Here is a 17,477-nt window from a genome sequence, read left to right on the forward strand (position 1 = left end):
TAGCGTGGGGGGTGCAGGGGGGGCCGGCCGCACCGGGCGCAACATCTGGGGTTAGGGCAAATCCACAGGTTAGGGGGCGCAAATCCACGGGTTAGGGGGTGCAAATTACTTGCCTTGCCCCGGGTGCTGACAACCCACGCTACGCCACTGTCTACACCCAACATATTCCCTGGTAATTCAGGAACCACCCGTGGTTTATGTGGTTCCCTTTGATTACTCAAAGCAAGCCTAGCACAAGCTCAACAACTTCTACCCACCTTCTAGTTATCACTGGATATGCCAGCTTGCTCTAGCTTTAGTTATCTGAATGTCCTGATGAGTCATAAGTTGCAAGAGGATACTCTGTCTTTGAGACACTCTGTCTCCCAAATAAAAGTTTACTTCTAGGTAAAGGTAAGGTAAAGGATCCCTGGGCGGTTAAGTCCAGTCAAAGCGGACTATGGGGTTGCGGTGCTCATCTCGCTTTCAGGCTGAGGGAGCCTGTGGTCTAAATCACTGAGCCTCTTGGGCTTGCCGGTCGGAAGGTTGGTGGTTCAAATCCCCATGACAGAGTGAGCTCCCGTTGCTCTGCCCCAGCTTCCGTCAACCTAGCAGTTCAAAAGCACACCAGTACAAGTAGATAAATAGGTACCATTACAGCGGGAAGGTAAACAGTGTTTCCGTGCGCTCTGGTTTTGTCACAGTGTTCTGTTGTGCCAGAAGCAGTTTAGTCATGCTGGCCACATGACCTGGAAAGCTGTCTGCGGACAAATGCCGCTCCCTCGGCCCGAAAGTGAGATGAGCGCCGCAACCCCATAGTCGCCTTTGACCAGGGGTCCTTTTCCTTTACCTTTGCTTTTCAGACCGAGGGAGCGTTTGCCCACAGACAGCTTTCCGGGTCATGTGGCCCGGTTACGTAACTTCAGACAACAGACAGTTACCTAACTTCTAGACAACATAAGGAGTCATTTACATGCTAAAAGGGTTTTTGCAGCAAGGACACATCTCTCAGATACTGTGGCCATCCATGCTTTATGAGCGCTTCCCCTGCTTTAAGATGGAAATCTTGTTTTATTACTTCCTGCACAGTAGCTTACCCTTCTGGCTGTATGGCTGCAGTCACTGTCTGACCCATGCACTTCACAGATTCAGGTTTGGACTGAATCTCACCCTTTTTAAATGTGATGTTCTTAGTATGGACTGCTTCCATAACTTGATGGAGAATCTGATCATTCCCCTCAGATGTATCTGCAGAGCCAATTCCACAATTACTATCTTTGAGTTTGAGTTCAGAGACAAACTGTTCAATGGTATCTCAATGTACTGTAGCTCTGCATGGTTCCAAAAGGAATATACTGTTTAAACACCATGTTCTTACAAGGAGTGCCATTTGTACTAAATCATTAAAGGACTTCTGCTGTGTCATTTAGCCCTTCATTAGGAAAAATATTGTTGTGAGTTTCAGTGAGGGCGGGGCAGGTAAGGGAGTTGTATACCTGAATTAGACAGTTCTGGGATTTCACACACACACACACACACACACACACACACACACACACACACTTTGGAATATTCATTTAAGCAACCTTAAATCAATGACTTCCCTTCTTCTCTTTCCCTGGTTCAGTTTGCATACAATAAATCCCTTTTTACATAAGATAACCATTCAGTATTCCATTAGTACAGAAATCAAAACATCTACACTGTTGAATTTATCTTAATTCTACCAGCGTTTTTAAGTGTACAGAATTTTCACCCATATATTCAATAAACATTTCCCAATCTTCTTTAAATGTATGTATGTTTGAAGTTTTTTTTTCTGTTTTTAATGCTCTGTTGAAAGCTGCCCAGAGTGGCTGGGGAAACCCAGCCTGGACAGGGTATAAATAAAATTGCTATTCTTCTTCCCCTTCTCCTCCTCCTCCTCCTCCTCTTCCTTCTATACAACTTCAGTAGTCATGGCTTCCTATAAAGAATCCTGGGAACTGCTGGTGTCTTTAATAGACTAAGTTGGGGCCACCAACATTTTTGGCTTACTGGACGTATCTGTAATTATGAGATAGGGCCATGGGTGCCAGTCACAAAATGGCTGCTGAGCTGCATGTGATGTAACACAAAATGGCTGATACAGGCATAGCTTTTTTTCAGCCAGAACTCACTGGAACGGAGTTCCGGCACCTCTTAGGTGGGTGCCCTTCCCCATTATAGGAGAACAATGGAGGCATTCATAGTGAGTTTTGGCACCTCTTTTTCTAGAGAAATAGCACTGGAAAGGTATAACACCAGATTACACAAAATGGCTGCCATGAGGGGCATGACATAACAGAAAAGGCATTGGCAGGCAACTGGTGCCTCTGAGCACCACATTGGCAACCCCTGAACTCTGACCAGAAGAGAGTCCAAATTTTTCCTCTTCTTTTTTGGCAATGAGATATATACTGTCTCTAAAAATGGAGATTTGAATTCTCTGTGTGTCTTTGTGGAGTGGGCAAGAGCAGGGCTTTCTTCCAGCCAGAACTCGCCAGAACTCAGTTCTGGCACCTCTCAGATGGGTGCCATTGCCATTATAAGAGAACAAGAGAGGCGTTCATTGTGAGTTCTGGCACCTCTTTTTCAAGAAAAATAGCACTGGGGAGGAGGATCTCACTTGTAATCAGAAGTCTACTGACCCTTAAGACGGAAGTTCCATCTAGCTGTCCTGATAAATAGAAATGAAGAGGTAGCATCATATATCATATCCAGAACAATAAAAATCATTAGTATAGCCACTCTATCCCTACCTATGACTTGTACCGAGGTGCATACATGTCACACACCATAATAAGTCAGATGCTATTTTGCAAAACGAGTCTGAAGATTTTGTGGATATATGCTTGTTGTCTTGATAATGATACTAATTTTAACATATTCAGGTATAAACTGAGTATAAATGGCAAGAGAATGATATTTGAAAGGTCAAGCTCCACAAAGTTGCCAAAGAGAAGAAGCAAGTCCCAGTGACCGATGGCCATTCCAAAGAACCAGGACTTTGTTTTAAGAAACTATATTCCTTGGAAGGAGAAATGCCACGTTGCAGGACCACATGGTGTCCTTTTGCCTAGAGACAGAGACACCAAGACAAGGCCAGAGATGATTATCTTTAATTTGTGTAGCCGGAAGAGGGGCTCATAATTCAAAAGATATACAATACACTGTATCAGTCTGCTTGTCACATGGTACGAGACTAAGTGTAATAACCTCAGGGACACATCCATTTGAGGTTGAAGACCTTTGCACAAGCAGCCCAAAGATCAGTCTAACAACACTCTGTGCTATTAGACTGGGAATCTACTTGGGCAGCCTGAACACAAGGGGTTTATTTCATTAGTTTTACTGATCAAAAGGCCAGTGCTACATGTGCTCATGCATCTGCAGTTGTCATGTGCTCATGCATCTGTAGAAGAAGAAGAGGAGTTTGGATTTGATATCTGCTTTATCACTACCCTAAGGAGTCTCAAAGTGGCTAACAATCTCCTTTCCCTTCCTCCCCCCCAACAAACACTCTGTGAGGTGAGTGAGGCTGAGAGACTTCAGAGAAGTGTGACTAGCTCAAGGTCACCCAGCAGCTGCATGTGGAGGAGCAGGGACACGAATCCGGTTCCCCAGATTACAAGACTACCGCTCTTAACCACACTGTATACTGATATGTCCAGCTAAATTTTATTCACACCAGTAGTGCTCTGCAAGCAGTTTTTCTAAAAGAAAGGGTATAGTGGAGCTTCATCTATGCCCATTGACCAAACCGGTGTGTGTGTTTGTGTGTGTGATGCCCTGCAAACATCTTTCTTTTGGGAAAGGCACTTGTGGAGCAACTTGTATGGCCTCAGGTGGTGCATAGCCCTAAACAGACTTCCAGACTTGCAAGTGGATTCCAGGCTTGCAAACATATATTTCCCCCCTCGAAGGAAACCGCACAAAAATAAATGCTAAACTTGTGGTTTATTCCACTAGGTTTCCAGAAGCTTGCAAATGCTTGAATGTAATGTACAAGTTAACAGTTAGCAAATGGTCAGGAAAATGGAATATATTGCCTTGGGAATGCAGTCATACACATAACAATTCTTCTTGGGTACTATATCCCTGCAGAACATGTGTGAACATGTGGTATGATCGAGAGCTCCTGAGTAGATTCAATCAATACTTTATTTTTCAGAACTGATGCCTTGGCCTTGGTTTTCACCTGGAAGAACATTTCAGGACCAAAAAGGGGATTGTCGCACACCATACCAGGTGTTATTTTCAAAATAACAAGTCTCCACTACACTTATCACATGAATTATTTTTAATGTAATTCATTGCAACTTGTATGAATGAGAGAAGGTTAGATGGATGTTTGGAATGAAAAGTCAATACCTGCAAGGTTGCCAAAGAGGAACAGCAAGTCCTGGTGACTGATGGCCATTGCAGATCACCAGGACTTTCTTTTAAGGAACAATATTCCTTGGAAGAAGAAATGTCACATTGCAGGACCATTGTGTCCTTTTTGCTAGAGACACAGGGACAAGGATAGAGATGGATCACACTGCCAGAAAAGGGACACATAATCCAAAAGCTCTGCAATCAACATATTCATCCACCTGACACATAATAAGAGATTGAGCAGAGAGTATAAGAACTCTGGAGACAGACCCGTTTTGGGTCGAAGACCTTTGTAGCAACACCTGGAGGACCTGTCCATTGACAGCCATCTAATCAGACAGAGCAGCAGTCTTTGGTAAATATATATCCCTACAGAGCATGTGTGAATGTGATAAATGTTTGAGAGCTCCTAGATAGATTAAATTAATTAAAAAATTCTGAAGACTGGTGTACCATCTGGCCTTGGTGTATGTGCACTGCCCCTTTTATCCCAGGTTGCCCTCATGACAATGATTAAGTGATAGAAAATGTAAAGGGGGAGAGCACAGATGATCACCTCTGGACACAGTCTTGTTGGAGTCAGGGAGGTCCTAGGAGACTGGACTGAGGAGGAATGGTGGAGACCGCTCCCCCCTTCTTCTGCCCTTCCAAGAGGAGACAGCATAGATTTAGAACAGTGGTTTGCAGAAGGTAATAATTCGGAGGCTGCAGAGGGGAGAAGCTGGGAGATACTGGATGACAAGCAGGAGGAGGAAAAAGAACTAGGGGAGAGACAGCTGACAGACTCAGTGTCTTTAGGAAGCATTCCTGAACTCCCCTCTCAGGTCCTGGTGGGCATTGAGAGTAGGAGAACAGAAAGCTCAGAGGCAGAACACACAGATTAGCTGATGTAGGAATGATGTATAATAGGAGAGAGGGAGGGGTGGGACTTATTTGGAGCAACACCATTATCTGAGAGGCGACATCCTATGTCTCTGTGAATATTGAATAAATTATCTTTGCAAGAACACCTTGTTTTCCCATTTCTGGCAGCCAGCCATGAGGGAGGGGGGATCGGATTCCCTGAAACCTGACAGGTAGACATAGTAGACTTGGTCTCTCTGATTTCCCCTCTGATCTTGGGTTGCATTCAGGATATACATATTATAGAGAAAAATACCCCATTGAGGGACAACCTAGGGCTTTCCCTTTGCTGGGTTTGCTACTGTGTAATGGGTGAAATGGCCCTACAAGATTGCCAGCATGCACTGTTTTCCTCCTTGTGGCACTACATTATAATAATAATGATGATAATAATAATAATAATAATAATAATAATAATAATAATGCAACATTTTCCTTCCAGTTTGGATTAAAAAAAACCTCTCATACATCCACACGCTGACATGATCTTAGTTTTTCTTCAAAAACAGGACATAACTATGTCAACTCAGGTGTTCCCCCCATAAATGAAGATTAAAGAGATTAAGCATAGCAGCGTTCAAATATCTGAAGGGCTGTCTCAAAAAAGATAGAGCAGACTTGTTCTCCCTTGCACCATAGGACAAAGCTAAATGGGTGGAAATTTCAGGCGAGTAGATTTTAGCTGAAGAATAGGAGACAATCCACAAAGGTATGAGTTCTTCGACAATGGAGCAAAATGCATAGGTATATAAGCAGAGGCTGGATTATTATCTGCTGGGGACAATCAGAGATGGTGTAGATTCCTGCCCTGAGCAGTTGGTCTTTCCAGATCTTAACATTCTGTTAAGTTCAGGTTTTCTTTTCTTTCTTTAAGCTTCTCAGTTCATGGAAGTTCAAATAAAGGAGAAATGTGATTATAGGATATAAAATATTTATCTCTCCTTCCTTCCTTCCTTCCTTCCTTCCTTCCTTCCTTCCTTCCTTCCTTCCTTCCCACATTGGCTGAATGGCAAAATTGACAACACACCGCTTGAATTGACTGTACATTCCTCTTTTCCAAAAGGTCAGTGAGAAGATGGGATTTGTCACCTACTTCAGCCTTTGCCTTCTTGGAATCCTGGTCTCCAGTCCTGGTGAGCATTTTAGCAAACACCTGAGAATTTCCCAGAAATCTTCACTGAAATTAAGCAGTCATGAGAATGAAAGTACTTAGTGGATTTTCAAGGGATGACAACCCAGCTAAGCCTATTAGAACACGGAAGCAGGAGAGTTCAAATTAGACATAATTTATTGGAATTGGTCAGCGGAATCTCTGATCTGGACCTTGTGCAGAAATAAATGAACTTTCCATCCCAAGAATTAGTTTCAAAGCTTTGCTGCAGAGCAGTCTAAAAACTAGTGGCATATAAATGTTACAAAGAACAAAAATACAAAGTTACACATTGCACTCAAGTAGCAGCAATGCAGTTCAGTCTTTTAAATCCTTTAATACAGTCCAATCTCAGAGACATACTCCATTATGCTGGAGGCTCCTTCTCCCAACACGCTGAGCTGGCAATCTCTCTGCTGGCTTCCCACAACACAAAGATACTGAGTTTCTCAGGTTTCAACTTCCTGCTGATGAGGGATCTACTTGGGTTTCCAGAGAAGAGTGATCAGGTAAATCAAACCCTCTTAAATGGAAAAACACCAGCATTCCGCTTTCAGCTAGAGTGAAACCTCTTGCTTAATGCAAACTTCCCTGCTTTGCAAATGCAAACATTTGCAAATGCAAACTTCAGTGCATACATTTTATGCAAATTAAACTTTTAATATTAACAAGATCTCTATTCACTGGTTTCTAAATAACTTGTGCTTTCTAAATGGAATCACCAATGATATACGTAATGTCGCACTCAGAACAACCTGCTTACTGTTATAATCCCTTATTTCCCCTCATTTCCTTCTCTCTAAAACAGCCAAGGCTGCCTGTCCCAATGGATGGCTGGAAAATCAGGGCAACTGCTATGCATATATTGAAAAGCTGATGACATGGGCTGATGCTGAGGTAAGAGGAGTTTCTCACCAACCAAGGCATAATACAATGAGAAAGGCAATCAGCATGGGCAGTCCCATGACAACATCTAGCTGATACTTTTGAATTAACAAAAGAGGGCTGACCACAAAAGGAAGGGAACTCAGCTGGTTAGATGGAGTCTGATCATCTGAGTTGCAGAGCTCAAGCAGAAACAAAGCAGACACAGAGGCGGAGCTAGGTGCTCTGGCACCTGGAGTGGCACACATGCTGTGCACCCAGGGGTGGGGCTAGCCATGTGCATCCCAGGGCGCTAGCCATGCTCAGGGGCTAGCTGCCAACCCGCGACTCTCCCCTGAGCCGTTGGGGAAGGGGGAGAGCTGTGCCACTTTGCTGGCGGCCTTCCCCCTTCATATTGACAGCTCAGGAGTTGGGGGAGGCTTGGGAGCCATCGCGGGCGGCACACCGAATGTCACCCCCCTCAAGATGACACCTGGGGCGGACCGCCCCCACGTTGCTCTTCTACTGAGCAGAGATTCCAAAGCCAATCCCTCAAGGTCAAGTTTCATTGTATATATCCAACCATATGTTCTCTTTCCCTGAAATGTTTGTAAAATTGCAAATAAAGATGCTTCTGAATCTGGGGTTGTACAAAGACAAATTTAAGGCTCTTCCAGATGACCTATCCATTGGGTATTCATCCTGATTCTCTTGCAGTTTGCATGAGGGTTGGGTTGCATATTTTTTCACCCATTCATTCTGATTTGTTTGCAGGGAGATTATAGAACACTGAATATTCATCCTGAGTTGCTTGTGGGAGTGTTTATACATCTTCCAAAGATCCCATATTTTTCAATCCACTTCCCCATTACTTTCCTAGCCACAATTATTTTTTGTTTCTTTTTAGAAGTAGATTTATTGTGCCAAGATGATGCTTTAAAGCATTCTAATTGTGCAAACGTAACATTTTCTGGTATGTGCTTAAATTCCTCCAGCAAAATACTGACAGGCTCAATAACATTGTATCACACAAGTTAGTATGGAACAGCATTGCCTTATAATATTCTGGGAAGACCTGTTCATCTTAAAAATACTCAAGAAAGTCTAATTCAGAAAATATTAAAAACTTCGATGCAAGGAAATTGATCTGACACTGGCAAGCTCCAACTCTGCAATAATCTTACTGGTGAGATATGATAATGGTAGCAGAGCTTCTCTAATTCCTTTTCCATTTTTAGGTTGACTGCCAGAGCTATGGCCGTAGGGTCCATCTTGCCTCCATCCTCAATCAGAAAGAATCTTCCATTGTAGCCAAGTACATCTTAGCACAACAGAAAACACGCACAGATGTCTGGATTGGACTCTATGATCCTTTGCAAGTGAGCTGCTTTCACATAGCTTGTTCCTGATTGTCATCAGAGATGGGGCTCTTTAGCAACGCAATTATCTCAACAATTTCCTAGTCTGAACTCCATACACAAATTCTCCTTTATTTTCTATGGTGGGATGGGGTTCTCCTCAAATGTCTCCGCCATAACAAACAGTAATTTCCAGTTGGTCAAACTCTCCCGTTTTTGTGGTGGGCTACTCTCTTCTTTCAAACATGAGTCTGACCAAACTCCGGGAGGCAGTGGAAGACAGGAGTGCCTGGCGTGCTCTGGTCCATGGGGTCACAAAGAGTCGGACACAACTAAACGACTAAACAACAACAACTCTCTTCTTTAATCACACAATCTCTTCGTCTCATTCCTGCAGAACAGGAAGTGGAAGTGGGCTGATAATTCTCCCTTCAATTTCGCAAGCTGGAATGTAAACCAGCCAGGCCTGTTTGTTCCAGTTGCAAATAGGTTTTGTGTAGAGCTGAAGGAACAGAGAGGTAAGCAAGCCATTTGCAGGAACAGATAAAAGGTTTTGGATTCTCCACTACCTCCTGCTTTCTCCATCAGTTCCAACTTTTTTTAGGGTTGTTTCTGACTAAATCAGGAGCTGAAGGCTTCGGCTACAGCCAGTCTGCATAATATAGTGTAGGATTACTACACATTTTGAAAGCATTGGTTGCTAAAGTCTGGGTTACATTATATTTTTTTCTAGTGTATTCCTTCAAGAAATTGTTAGGGCCAAATGTGGGGAAACTGGGGAAAGTCTTAAGTAAAGGGTGCCAAAATTGTATAATCGGGAGCTTCTGAAACTTAGAATGATTTCTATATTATTTTTCCTTTACAAAACTAATTTCAGCCATGAGGGCTAGAAGCTTTTGCTTTTCATAAATGAAAACTGAGATTCTAAGAAACTTACTTCCTCCAGACCAGGGGTGGGGAAGGTTTCGCCTGGAAGTCTAATTAGTCCTTCCAGGCCTTGGAGTTTGCCCTGGCCAGGCTGTTTGGTGTAAACCATGCCTGCTTTTCATGGGCCTGATATCGTATGATGTCAGGCATTCAAGGAAAACTTGGATTCAAGCTGAGGCTCTGAAGGAAGAATTATAAGCAAACCAGTGATTGGAAACTTCATTTTTTAAAAGGAACTAGTTCTTGTTCAGGTTTATTCTTTTGCACAGCAAACTAGTTCAGTTCAAATTCATCCAAATCAACTTTGCAGTTCATAAATAGTTCACTCTCAGCTATTTTTTTTTAGTGTTCAGAATGTTATAAAGTAAAAAGGTAAATCAGGAGCCACATACATGAAATAAGATGTCTCACAGGCAAAATGTCAACAGGTTAAACATTTCCATACTAGAAAAACCACACAATATAAGGCATGAAGCATAATTTGCTTTGTTCATTGGTCTGTACGTCTTGCTGAAAGCTGCTCCTGCTGGAAGACAGCAAATATCCTCAGCAGGGAAGATACAGGAAATGTCTTACACTCCTCCTTTTTGACTGCATATCAACTGTGATTAATTTACTGGTGTCCTTAGTAACAGCAGCACATTAGAACATTGTCTCCACATTTCACTTTCTAACTTTTCCCCAGATGTCTGTCTGACTTTTTTTTTAACTGAAAGCTAAGAGACTGATAGGGTGGGGAAAGGAGGAGTGAACATGAAGATAAATTAGAAATGCTACAAAATTCTGCCTCAAAATGAACTTAATTATGGAAATTCAGGTGCGGGGATTATGGGAATTCAGGTGCAGTTCAGAGATTTTTGAAATAATTCATTGAACTTTGTTCAATTGATCTACCGGTTGTTCATTCTAAACACTGAAACAAACCAACTGGGCTCCCCATTCTTCCATTGCAGCAAACATTTGCAGTTTTTGAATTTGGTGCCTTTTTCTGTTTCCCTGAACAGTGATATAAAAAAGGTGCAATATTCAAAAAAACGCTGAATTTAGTTGCATATTTAGGATCAGGAGTACACTTCGAGTTTGATGTCTGGAGATCAACAGGTGGGCCACCCACTTCAAGTGACCTACAGAAGGTGGGCCTCCTGGATGGATCTGAATCTTCCTGTTTGCTCTAGACCACATGGAACAGGTCGTTAAATAATGAGCAACAAGAAATAATTTGTGCCATGTCTTTTGAGTTTTAGATTTTGAGAAGTGGAATGCTGTTACCTGTAAAGTGAAAAATGCCTTTGTCTGTAAACAATCACCCTAAAGAAGATTGTAGTTCCCTTCGCTGGACTCTAGCCCACTGGAAATCTTTCTGATCTCAGTACCAACTCTTCCAGTCCTCAAAGTGAAAGAGGGGTTCTCATTCATCACTTTAAAAATGACCATAACTGAAGAGCTGCCACTTTGGTTCCCCTCTTCTCCACAAATTTTTCTTGTGCCTATACCCCACTATGAACTTAATAAATTCTCTTGGATGCACATATTTCCTGGTGTGATTCTGTCTTTCGCAATCCGCTCAGACTGTTCTAAGATGATCATCCAAGAAATATATAGGAAGTTGGCTTATACCAAATCAGACCATAGGTCCATCTAACTCAATAATAGGCACATTGAATGGCAGTGGATTTCCAGGTTCATTCAGACAGGGGACATTCTCTGTCCCACCTGTAGATGCTGGAGATTTATCTTGGAACACCTAAGGTGGACTGCAAGGGTCTCCTTTCATAAGTGTGAAAGTACAAGAGAACATTTCACTAGATGGTGCTTTGATTGAAGCAACCCTACATTGCCAGCTGCACCTATGCAATTTCCTGTCCTCTGTGGCATACACACTATACCACAGACATTGACATCTGACACCAAGGTCACTTCAACACCATACATTTATTTTTTATTTTTTTTAAAATAATTTTTATTGATTTTACAACATAAACAAAAAACAAATAAACATAACACGACTTCCCCAAACCTCCCCTTCCCTGCATCCAAATTTTAAAAATTTTTAGCAATTCTTCATCCCATTTTTATATTTAATTCTCTTTAAAAAAATTCTATTTTATAAATTTCAATTTATAGCTGTAATTCTTTGTATCCAATCCCTTGACATCTTAACATTCCGAAATTTTACAACAATTTTTAAGATAGATTTTAAATTTTTTCCAGTCCTCCTCCACTGTCTCTTTCTTCTGGTCACGAATTCTGCCGGTCATCTCTGCCAATCCCATAAATTCAGTCACCTTGGTCTGCCATTCTTCCAGAGTAGGTAATTCTTTAGTCTTCCAATACTTCGCCAAAAGGATTCTTGCTGCTGTTGTTGCATACATAAAAAAGGTCCTATCTTTCTTTGGTACCAATTGGCCGACCATGCCCAGGAGAAAAGCCTCCGGTTTCTTTACAAATGTCCACTTAAGGATTTTCTTAATTTCATTATAGATCATTTCCCAGTAGGCCTTAATCTTTGGGCAGGTCCACCAAAGGTGATAAAAAGTTCCTTCACATTCATTGCACTTCCAACAATTGTTATTGGGCAAATGATATATCTTTGCAAGCTTGACTGGAGTCATGTACCACCTATAGATCATTTTCATTATGTTCTCTTTCAGGGCACTGCATGCCGTAAATTTAATACCTGTGGTCCATAACTGCTCCCAGTCAGTAAACATAATATCATGACCAATATCCTGTGCCCACTTAATCATAGCTGATTTAACCGTTTCATCCTGTGTATTCCATTTTAGCAGCAGATTATACATTCTAGACAAATTCTTGGTATTGGGTTCTAGCAATTCTGTTTCTAACTTTGACCTCTCCTCAACACCATACATTTAAAGCACTCTTTACATCACAGTTATAGCTTCGTCCAAAGAATTATGGGAAATGCACTTTGGTAAGGGTGCTGAGTTCTTAGGAGAGTCCTCACAGTGTGGGATAACCAGTCTTCTATAGCCACATTTTTGCACGGCCAGATCTAGGAAGAGATTTATATGGAACAGCCCCAATGTTTTATCAAACCAAAGTGCATCTAGTATGCAAACTTCAGAAGGGGCTTTATGGATTAAAATATGCTGCTGGAGCATGGAATGAGAAACTATAGAGCATGCTCAAAGAGCTGGGGTACACACAAGGTCATGCAGACATGTGTGTGCAAACCAAGTGCAAAAAATAAATAGTTTTCTTACGTTTTGGCATTTGTGGATAATCTAATGATTGTAACTGAGAATAACCAAGACTATACAGAGGTTGTGGAATACCTGAGCAAAGAAGTACAGTCGTACCTTGGAAGTTGAATGGACTCCGTTCCGGAAGTTTGTTCAACTTCCAAAATGTTTGGAAACCAAAGCGCGGCTTCTGATTGGCTGCAGGAAGCCGCAGAAGCCCTGTGAGTCATTCGGCTTCCAAAAGAATGTTCGAAAACAGGAAGTCACTTCCGGGTTTCAATCATTCCGGAGCCAAAATGTTTGAGAACTAAGCTGTTTGAAAACCATGGTACGACTGTAGAGGTAAAGGAAATGGGAACTGTTTCTTTTCAAATAGTGAGAGAAGAGCTTGGCTCTTATCTCCTAAGTCAAAAGCAAAAGGTTATTGAATTTCTTGACAGCCTAGGGCTGAAAGAAACCAAGCAAGTAGCCACTCCAATGGTGACTGATTTTCTAGAGGGTAAAGATGAATATGAACTCTTGCCGGACAACAGTCAGTACAGGTCAGCTGCAGCACAGCTCCTGTACTTGTGTGGTCAGGCACCCCACCCCCATTGCCCAACTTCCAGAGAGAATCAGACAGAACAAAATTACCTTTTGGATCAAATCAGGCCACAACTTTATTGATTACAGATGTAAGAGGGCCAGCCCTAGTCCAAAGTAAGACCCTCCGCATTCCACCAGCATTGAGTGATTTTCATTCTAGCTGCCACAAAAAAAAAAGCTCCATAGGTTTTTATGTGTAATCTTGGAAGTTTATCTTCCCATAACCCAAGTAATGCCAACATAAGAGACATAGAAGCATTTGTATTGAAAATGGGGCTTATTTCTCTGAACGCATCGGGTGAATAGTTGAGCATTCAACTACGACTCCACCACAGATGAAGATAAGATCCTTGAATGATATACCCCCTCCAGCAGCTGGGGTCTACATTATTAGTCAGGCAGGACAATCTTGGAGGTGTGGAGATACCATCTCTGAAGAAGCCTTAGCAAAGTTTCCCTCATTTTAGCTGACACTGATTTTAACAGGCTCTTTGATTGCTTTCAGATCTCCTTAGGATTTGACACCACCCACAAATAAGCTTATTTTGTGTGTCCTGTCCTTTATTTTAATTCCTTGAGTCAGATCATTTTCTTTGATCAATGCAGCCAAAGCTTCCTATAGTAGAGAGAGAGCAAAAAGGAGAGAGGAAAGGGGACAACCTTGCTTCCATTTGGCAAGAGATCTGAATCAATGTTGTTCATTCTCACTGTCGCATGGTGCTCATATACCCATAACACATATATGATTACATATCCACACACATCCTGCTAAAAACATTCCTGTTTAGACAAGCCTACTCATATGCTTAGATAATGGTGGTAATTTTGATCTGTTTTGGTATTTTAACTTGTGTATGTTTTAAAGCAGGGCTGTAAATATTTCTTGATTTCACTGTTTTATCTATGGTAAACTGCTTTGAGGTTTTTCACAATCTAACGGTGTATAATTTTTACGAAATAAATAAACTCTCTCAACCAGACTTCCAACCTGTAACTTACACCAAGCTGCATTACAAGGGATGTTAGAAGCTGTTATCTCTCTCCCAAGTGTGGATAATTGCAAATAACTGTTGGAAACCACAAGGTCAGCCATGCCCCATGATCCTTATCAAAAGTTGCGCAATTGCTTTTGTATGGCAAACCAGCTGCAACTATTTCTTAACATGGGTGACTTGGCTATAGTGGTAGAGCAGGCATGGCCAACCACATAGTTGGCTTGCACAATGAGCTACAGTTGCTCAAGTCCCTTCTTTTGCAGGACACTGTTAGATGTGCAGGAGCCCTACCACCTTTTGCCTCTGGCCGCCCTTGACACCGAATAGCAGGGCCGGCCCAAGATGAAAATTACCAAAGGTAACCTGAAGTCACAGATGTTTTCTTTTCTTTTTTTGTTAGATCATTTTTATTAATTTTCCAATAAAAGACATCCAATTGACATATCAAATCATAATCCAAAAAACTAAAAAACTAAAATAAAAAGGTCAAATTATCTTCCTAATTGTAATTTTTAATTTTATGACTTCCCATAGTCTGAAACTTGAAGCATGTCCAAATCTCATCGATATTTCCATATTTCCACATCTCGATTTTAACTCTACAGGTATTTTCTTTTCTTCTTTTTGAAATAATTTTTATTTGATTTTACAATTATAACAATACAAAATACATATCCATATTTGGAGATTTCTCCAAATCTCTAGACTTCCCACCTTTCCCTCCATGCGTCCTATTATAAACCTTTTCAACTGCATATTATCTCATCATCCAAATTTTAGGTGTCTCCATTTTATCCATAATATCTTCTACATTACAAGTGTTATTGTAATCCTGCTAATGTTTTTATCTGCTTACAGTGGTCTCTCAAGTAAATTAAAATTCCCCTCCATTCTTTATTGAAGTTTTGGTATTATTAGTTCCTGAGCTTTCTGGTCAGTTTTGCTATTTCAACAGCTTTATTTGCCATTCTTCTCTGGTAGGGACTTTGTCTTCTTTCCATCTCTGGGCTAGTAGCATCCATGTGGCTGTTGTTGCATACATAAAATGTCTTTCCTGCTCCTTTGGAATATCAGCACCTACAATTCCTAATAAAAAAGCTTCTGGTCGGTTTTTTTAAAAATAAAAGTTATTTTTAAAAGCCATAGGTGTTTTCCAATCTATGCACTGAGCATTGATCCCTCAGGAAAAGTAGCCGCAAAAAGTTCAGGCTTAAAATTGTTGCACACCACTCAACTCTCCAAGCAGTGTGAGATTCCAGGAGTTCTGGGCACTTACCCAGAGTTTGTGGTTCCTTTTGGACAATGAGGCACAGCGGCGACTGTAATGTCTTTATGATATAGGGCTCATTTATACATGTATACAACCTGAGCCTAGGATGCAGGAGTTCACAGTGTCAACGAAAGGTTCTTGTTTCTGTCATTGCCACAAGCTTGGATTCAAGCAGAAATCAAACACGGCTCTCAAACTTTGCTCAGACTCTCTCTCTGGCTTGCTTCTAGGTCACACAACTCCCAAACTCTATTCCAAATTCTATCTTTGTCTACTGAGCTGGGAGAATGGCCCCACCTATTTTCTGGAGAGTAGGGCAAAGGGAAAACCACTTGGACATGTGCCTAGAAAACACGGGTAAAGTGGAAAACTGCTCAGACCCGTGCTTTCTAGCCACGGGACATGCAGAAGTTTGGATAAGCCTGCAATGAACATGGTCTCTAGTTGCAAATTGGCAAGCATTGCAGATCTCTAAGCAGTGGAACTGCTTGGATTTCTGCAATGTGCTCTACGTGGGGCTACCTTTGAAGGTGACGCAGAAACTACAACTAATACAGAATGTGGCAGCCAGACTGGTGACTGGGAATGGCCACCGAGAAGATATAACACCAGTCCTGAAAGAGCTACATTGGCTCCCAGTACGTTTCCGAGCACAATTCAAAGTGTTGGTGCTGACCTTTAAAGCCCTAAACAGCCTCGGCCCAGTAGACATGAAGGAATGTCTCCACCCCCATCGTTCAGCACGGACTCTGAGGTCCAGCTCTGAGGGCCTTCTGGTGGTTCCCTCACTGCGAGAAGTGAGATTACAGGGAACCAGGCAGAGGGCCTTCTTGGTAGTGGCACCCGCCCTTTGGAACACCCTGCCATCAGATGTCAAGGAAATAAACAACTACCTGACTTTTAGAAGACATCTGAAGGCAGCCCTGTATTGCGAAGGTTTTAAAGTTTGAAGTTCTATTCTGTATTTAGTATTCTGTTGGGAGCCGCCCAGAGTGGCTGGGGAAACCCAGCCAGATGGGCAGGGTATAATAATAATAATAATAATAATACGGAGTCAGCAACTGTGCTGCAGCATTTTGCAGTAACCAACTTCCAGCTCAAGTGTGAGGGAAGCCTTGAATATGGTGCATTGCACCAACCCACTGTCGAACCTGTTGTTTTCTGATCTACAGGGGATATCTGGGCTTCCAGTGAGAAAGCGGGATCAAGGAGCATCCTCAGACTGTATACTTTCTCCTTCCACCCATTCGGATACAGGAACCACTTACTCACAGTGCCTTCATCTTGCTCAGATTTATTTTCCCCAACCTATGCATATATCATACTGATATCCCACCTCTCAACCATCCAGAATTGTTCTTTCAGAGGGATCCAAGCAGCCAAGGTACTCAGAAAGTGTAAGGTAGGATGCGTCTGGGGTTTGGGCAGCAGAATGGCATTGGACATTTCTAGGGGGCCTTAAGGATTAGCAGCAACACTAAATTCATTTATTCATAAGGTGCCTTTCTATGCAAATATGGAGATAAGAACACTGGGGTACATTGCAGGGATTTTGTAAACTATTATCTCGATCTGACCAGCACACCATCTGCCAATATTTCTCAACCAGTGTGACTTAGCTATAATGGTGGGTGGCACACGCATTGGCAGCCATGAAGTTGGTTTGCATAGCTTGCGCAATGAGCCGCAGCTGCTCAAGTTTCTTCTTCTGCAGAACTTAGAAGCACAGGACCAATGGCAGACCTTGGGGGTCTCCCATTTCAGCAGTGCCTTGTGTGATGCCAAAATCCGGCACCCCTTTGTCCTCCGTTCTACATCATCATTGTGGGCCAAATCTGAGGT

At 42.0% G+C, this 17,477-nt stretch overlaps 2 protein-coding genes across 3 annotated transcripts in view; one reads left to right on the forward strand and one right to left on the reverse strand.

The window, feature by feature from the left end:
• Nucleotides 1–17,477, reverse strand: part of LOC309326512 (C-type lectin BfL-2-like) — a 79,513-nt gene that overhangs the window by 54,269 nt on the left and 7,767 nt on the right. The gene's annotated exons all lie outside the window — the stretch shown is intronic.
• LOC309327690 (regenerating islet-derived protein 4-like) lies at nt 1,976–11,442 on the forward strand. 2 transcript variants are annotated; one of them, XM_081837074.1, is made up of 7 exons: nt 1,976–2,209; nt 4,172–4,248; nt 6,344–6,413; nt 7,239–7,327; nt 8,533–8,673; nt 9,050–9,170; nt 10,818–11,442. In XM_081837074.1, exons 2-7 carry the CDS (start codon nt 4,177–4,179, stop codon nt 10,889–10,891), a joined length of 567 nt encoding a protein of 188 aa, XP_081693200.1. In that variant the 5' UTR covers nt 1,976–2,209; nt 4,172–4,176; the 3' UTR covers nt 10,892–11,442. The 2 variants fall into 2 exon arrangements, with proteins under 2 accessions (XP_081693200.1, XP_081693201.1); XM_081837075.1 differs by having other exon boundaries at nt 10,824–11,436.

The sequence above is a fragment of the Podarcis erhardii genome (assembly GCF_964252035.2).
Source record: "Podarcis erhardii genome assembly, chromosome: 13".
NCBI classification, from domain to species: Eukaryota; Metazoa; Chordata; class Lepidosauria; order Squamata; family Lacertidae; genus Podarcis; species Podarcis erhardii.

What these genes read in the sequence shown, in the direction of transcription:
- LOC309327690 (XM_081837074.1), top strand. Translation starts at nt 4,177, where the DNA reads ATGCCTTGGCCTTGGTTTTCACCTGGAAGAACATTTCAGGACCAAAAA. An exon ending in TGACATGGGCTGATGCTGAG is followed by an intron (nt 7,328 to 8,532) that starts GTAAGAGGAGTT and finishes TTCCATTTTTAG; the next exon opens with GTTGACTGCCAGAGCTATGG. An exon ending in GACTCTATGATCCTTTGCAA is followed by an intron (nt 8,674 to 9,049) that starts GTGAGCTGCTTT and finishes TCATTCCTGCAG; the next exon opens with AACAGGAAGTGGAAGTGGGC.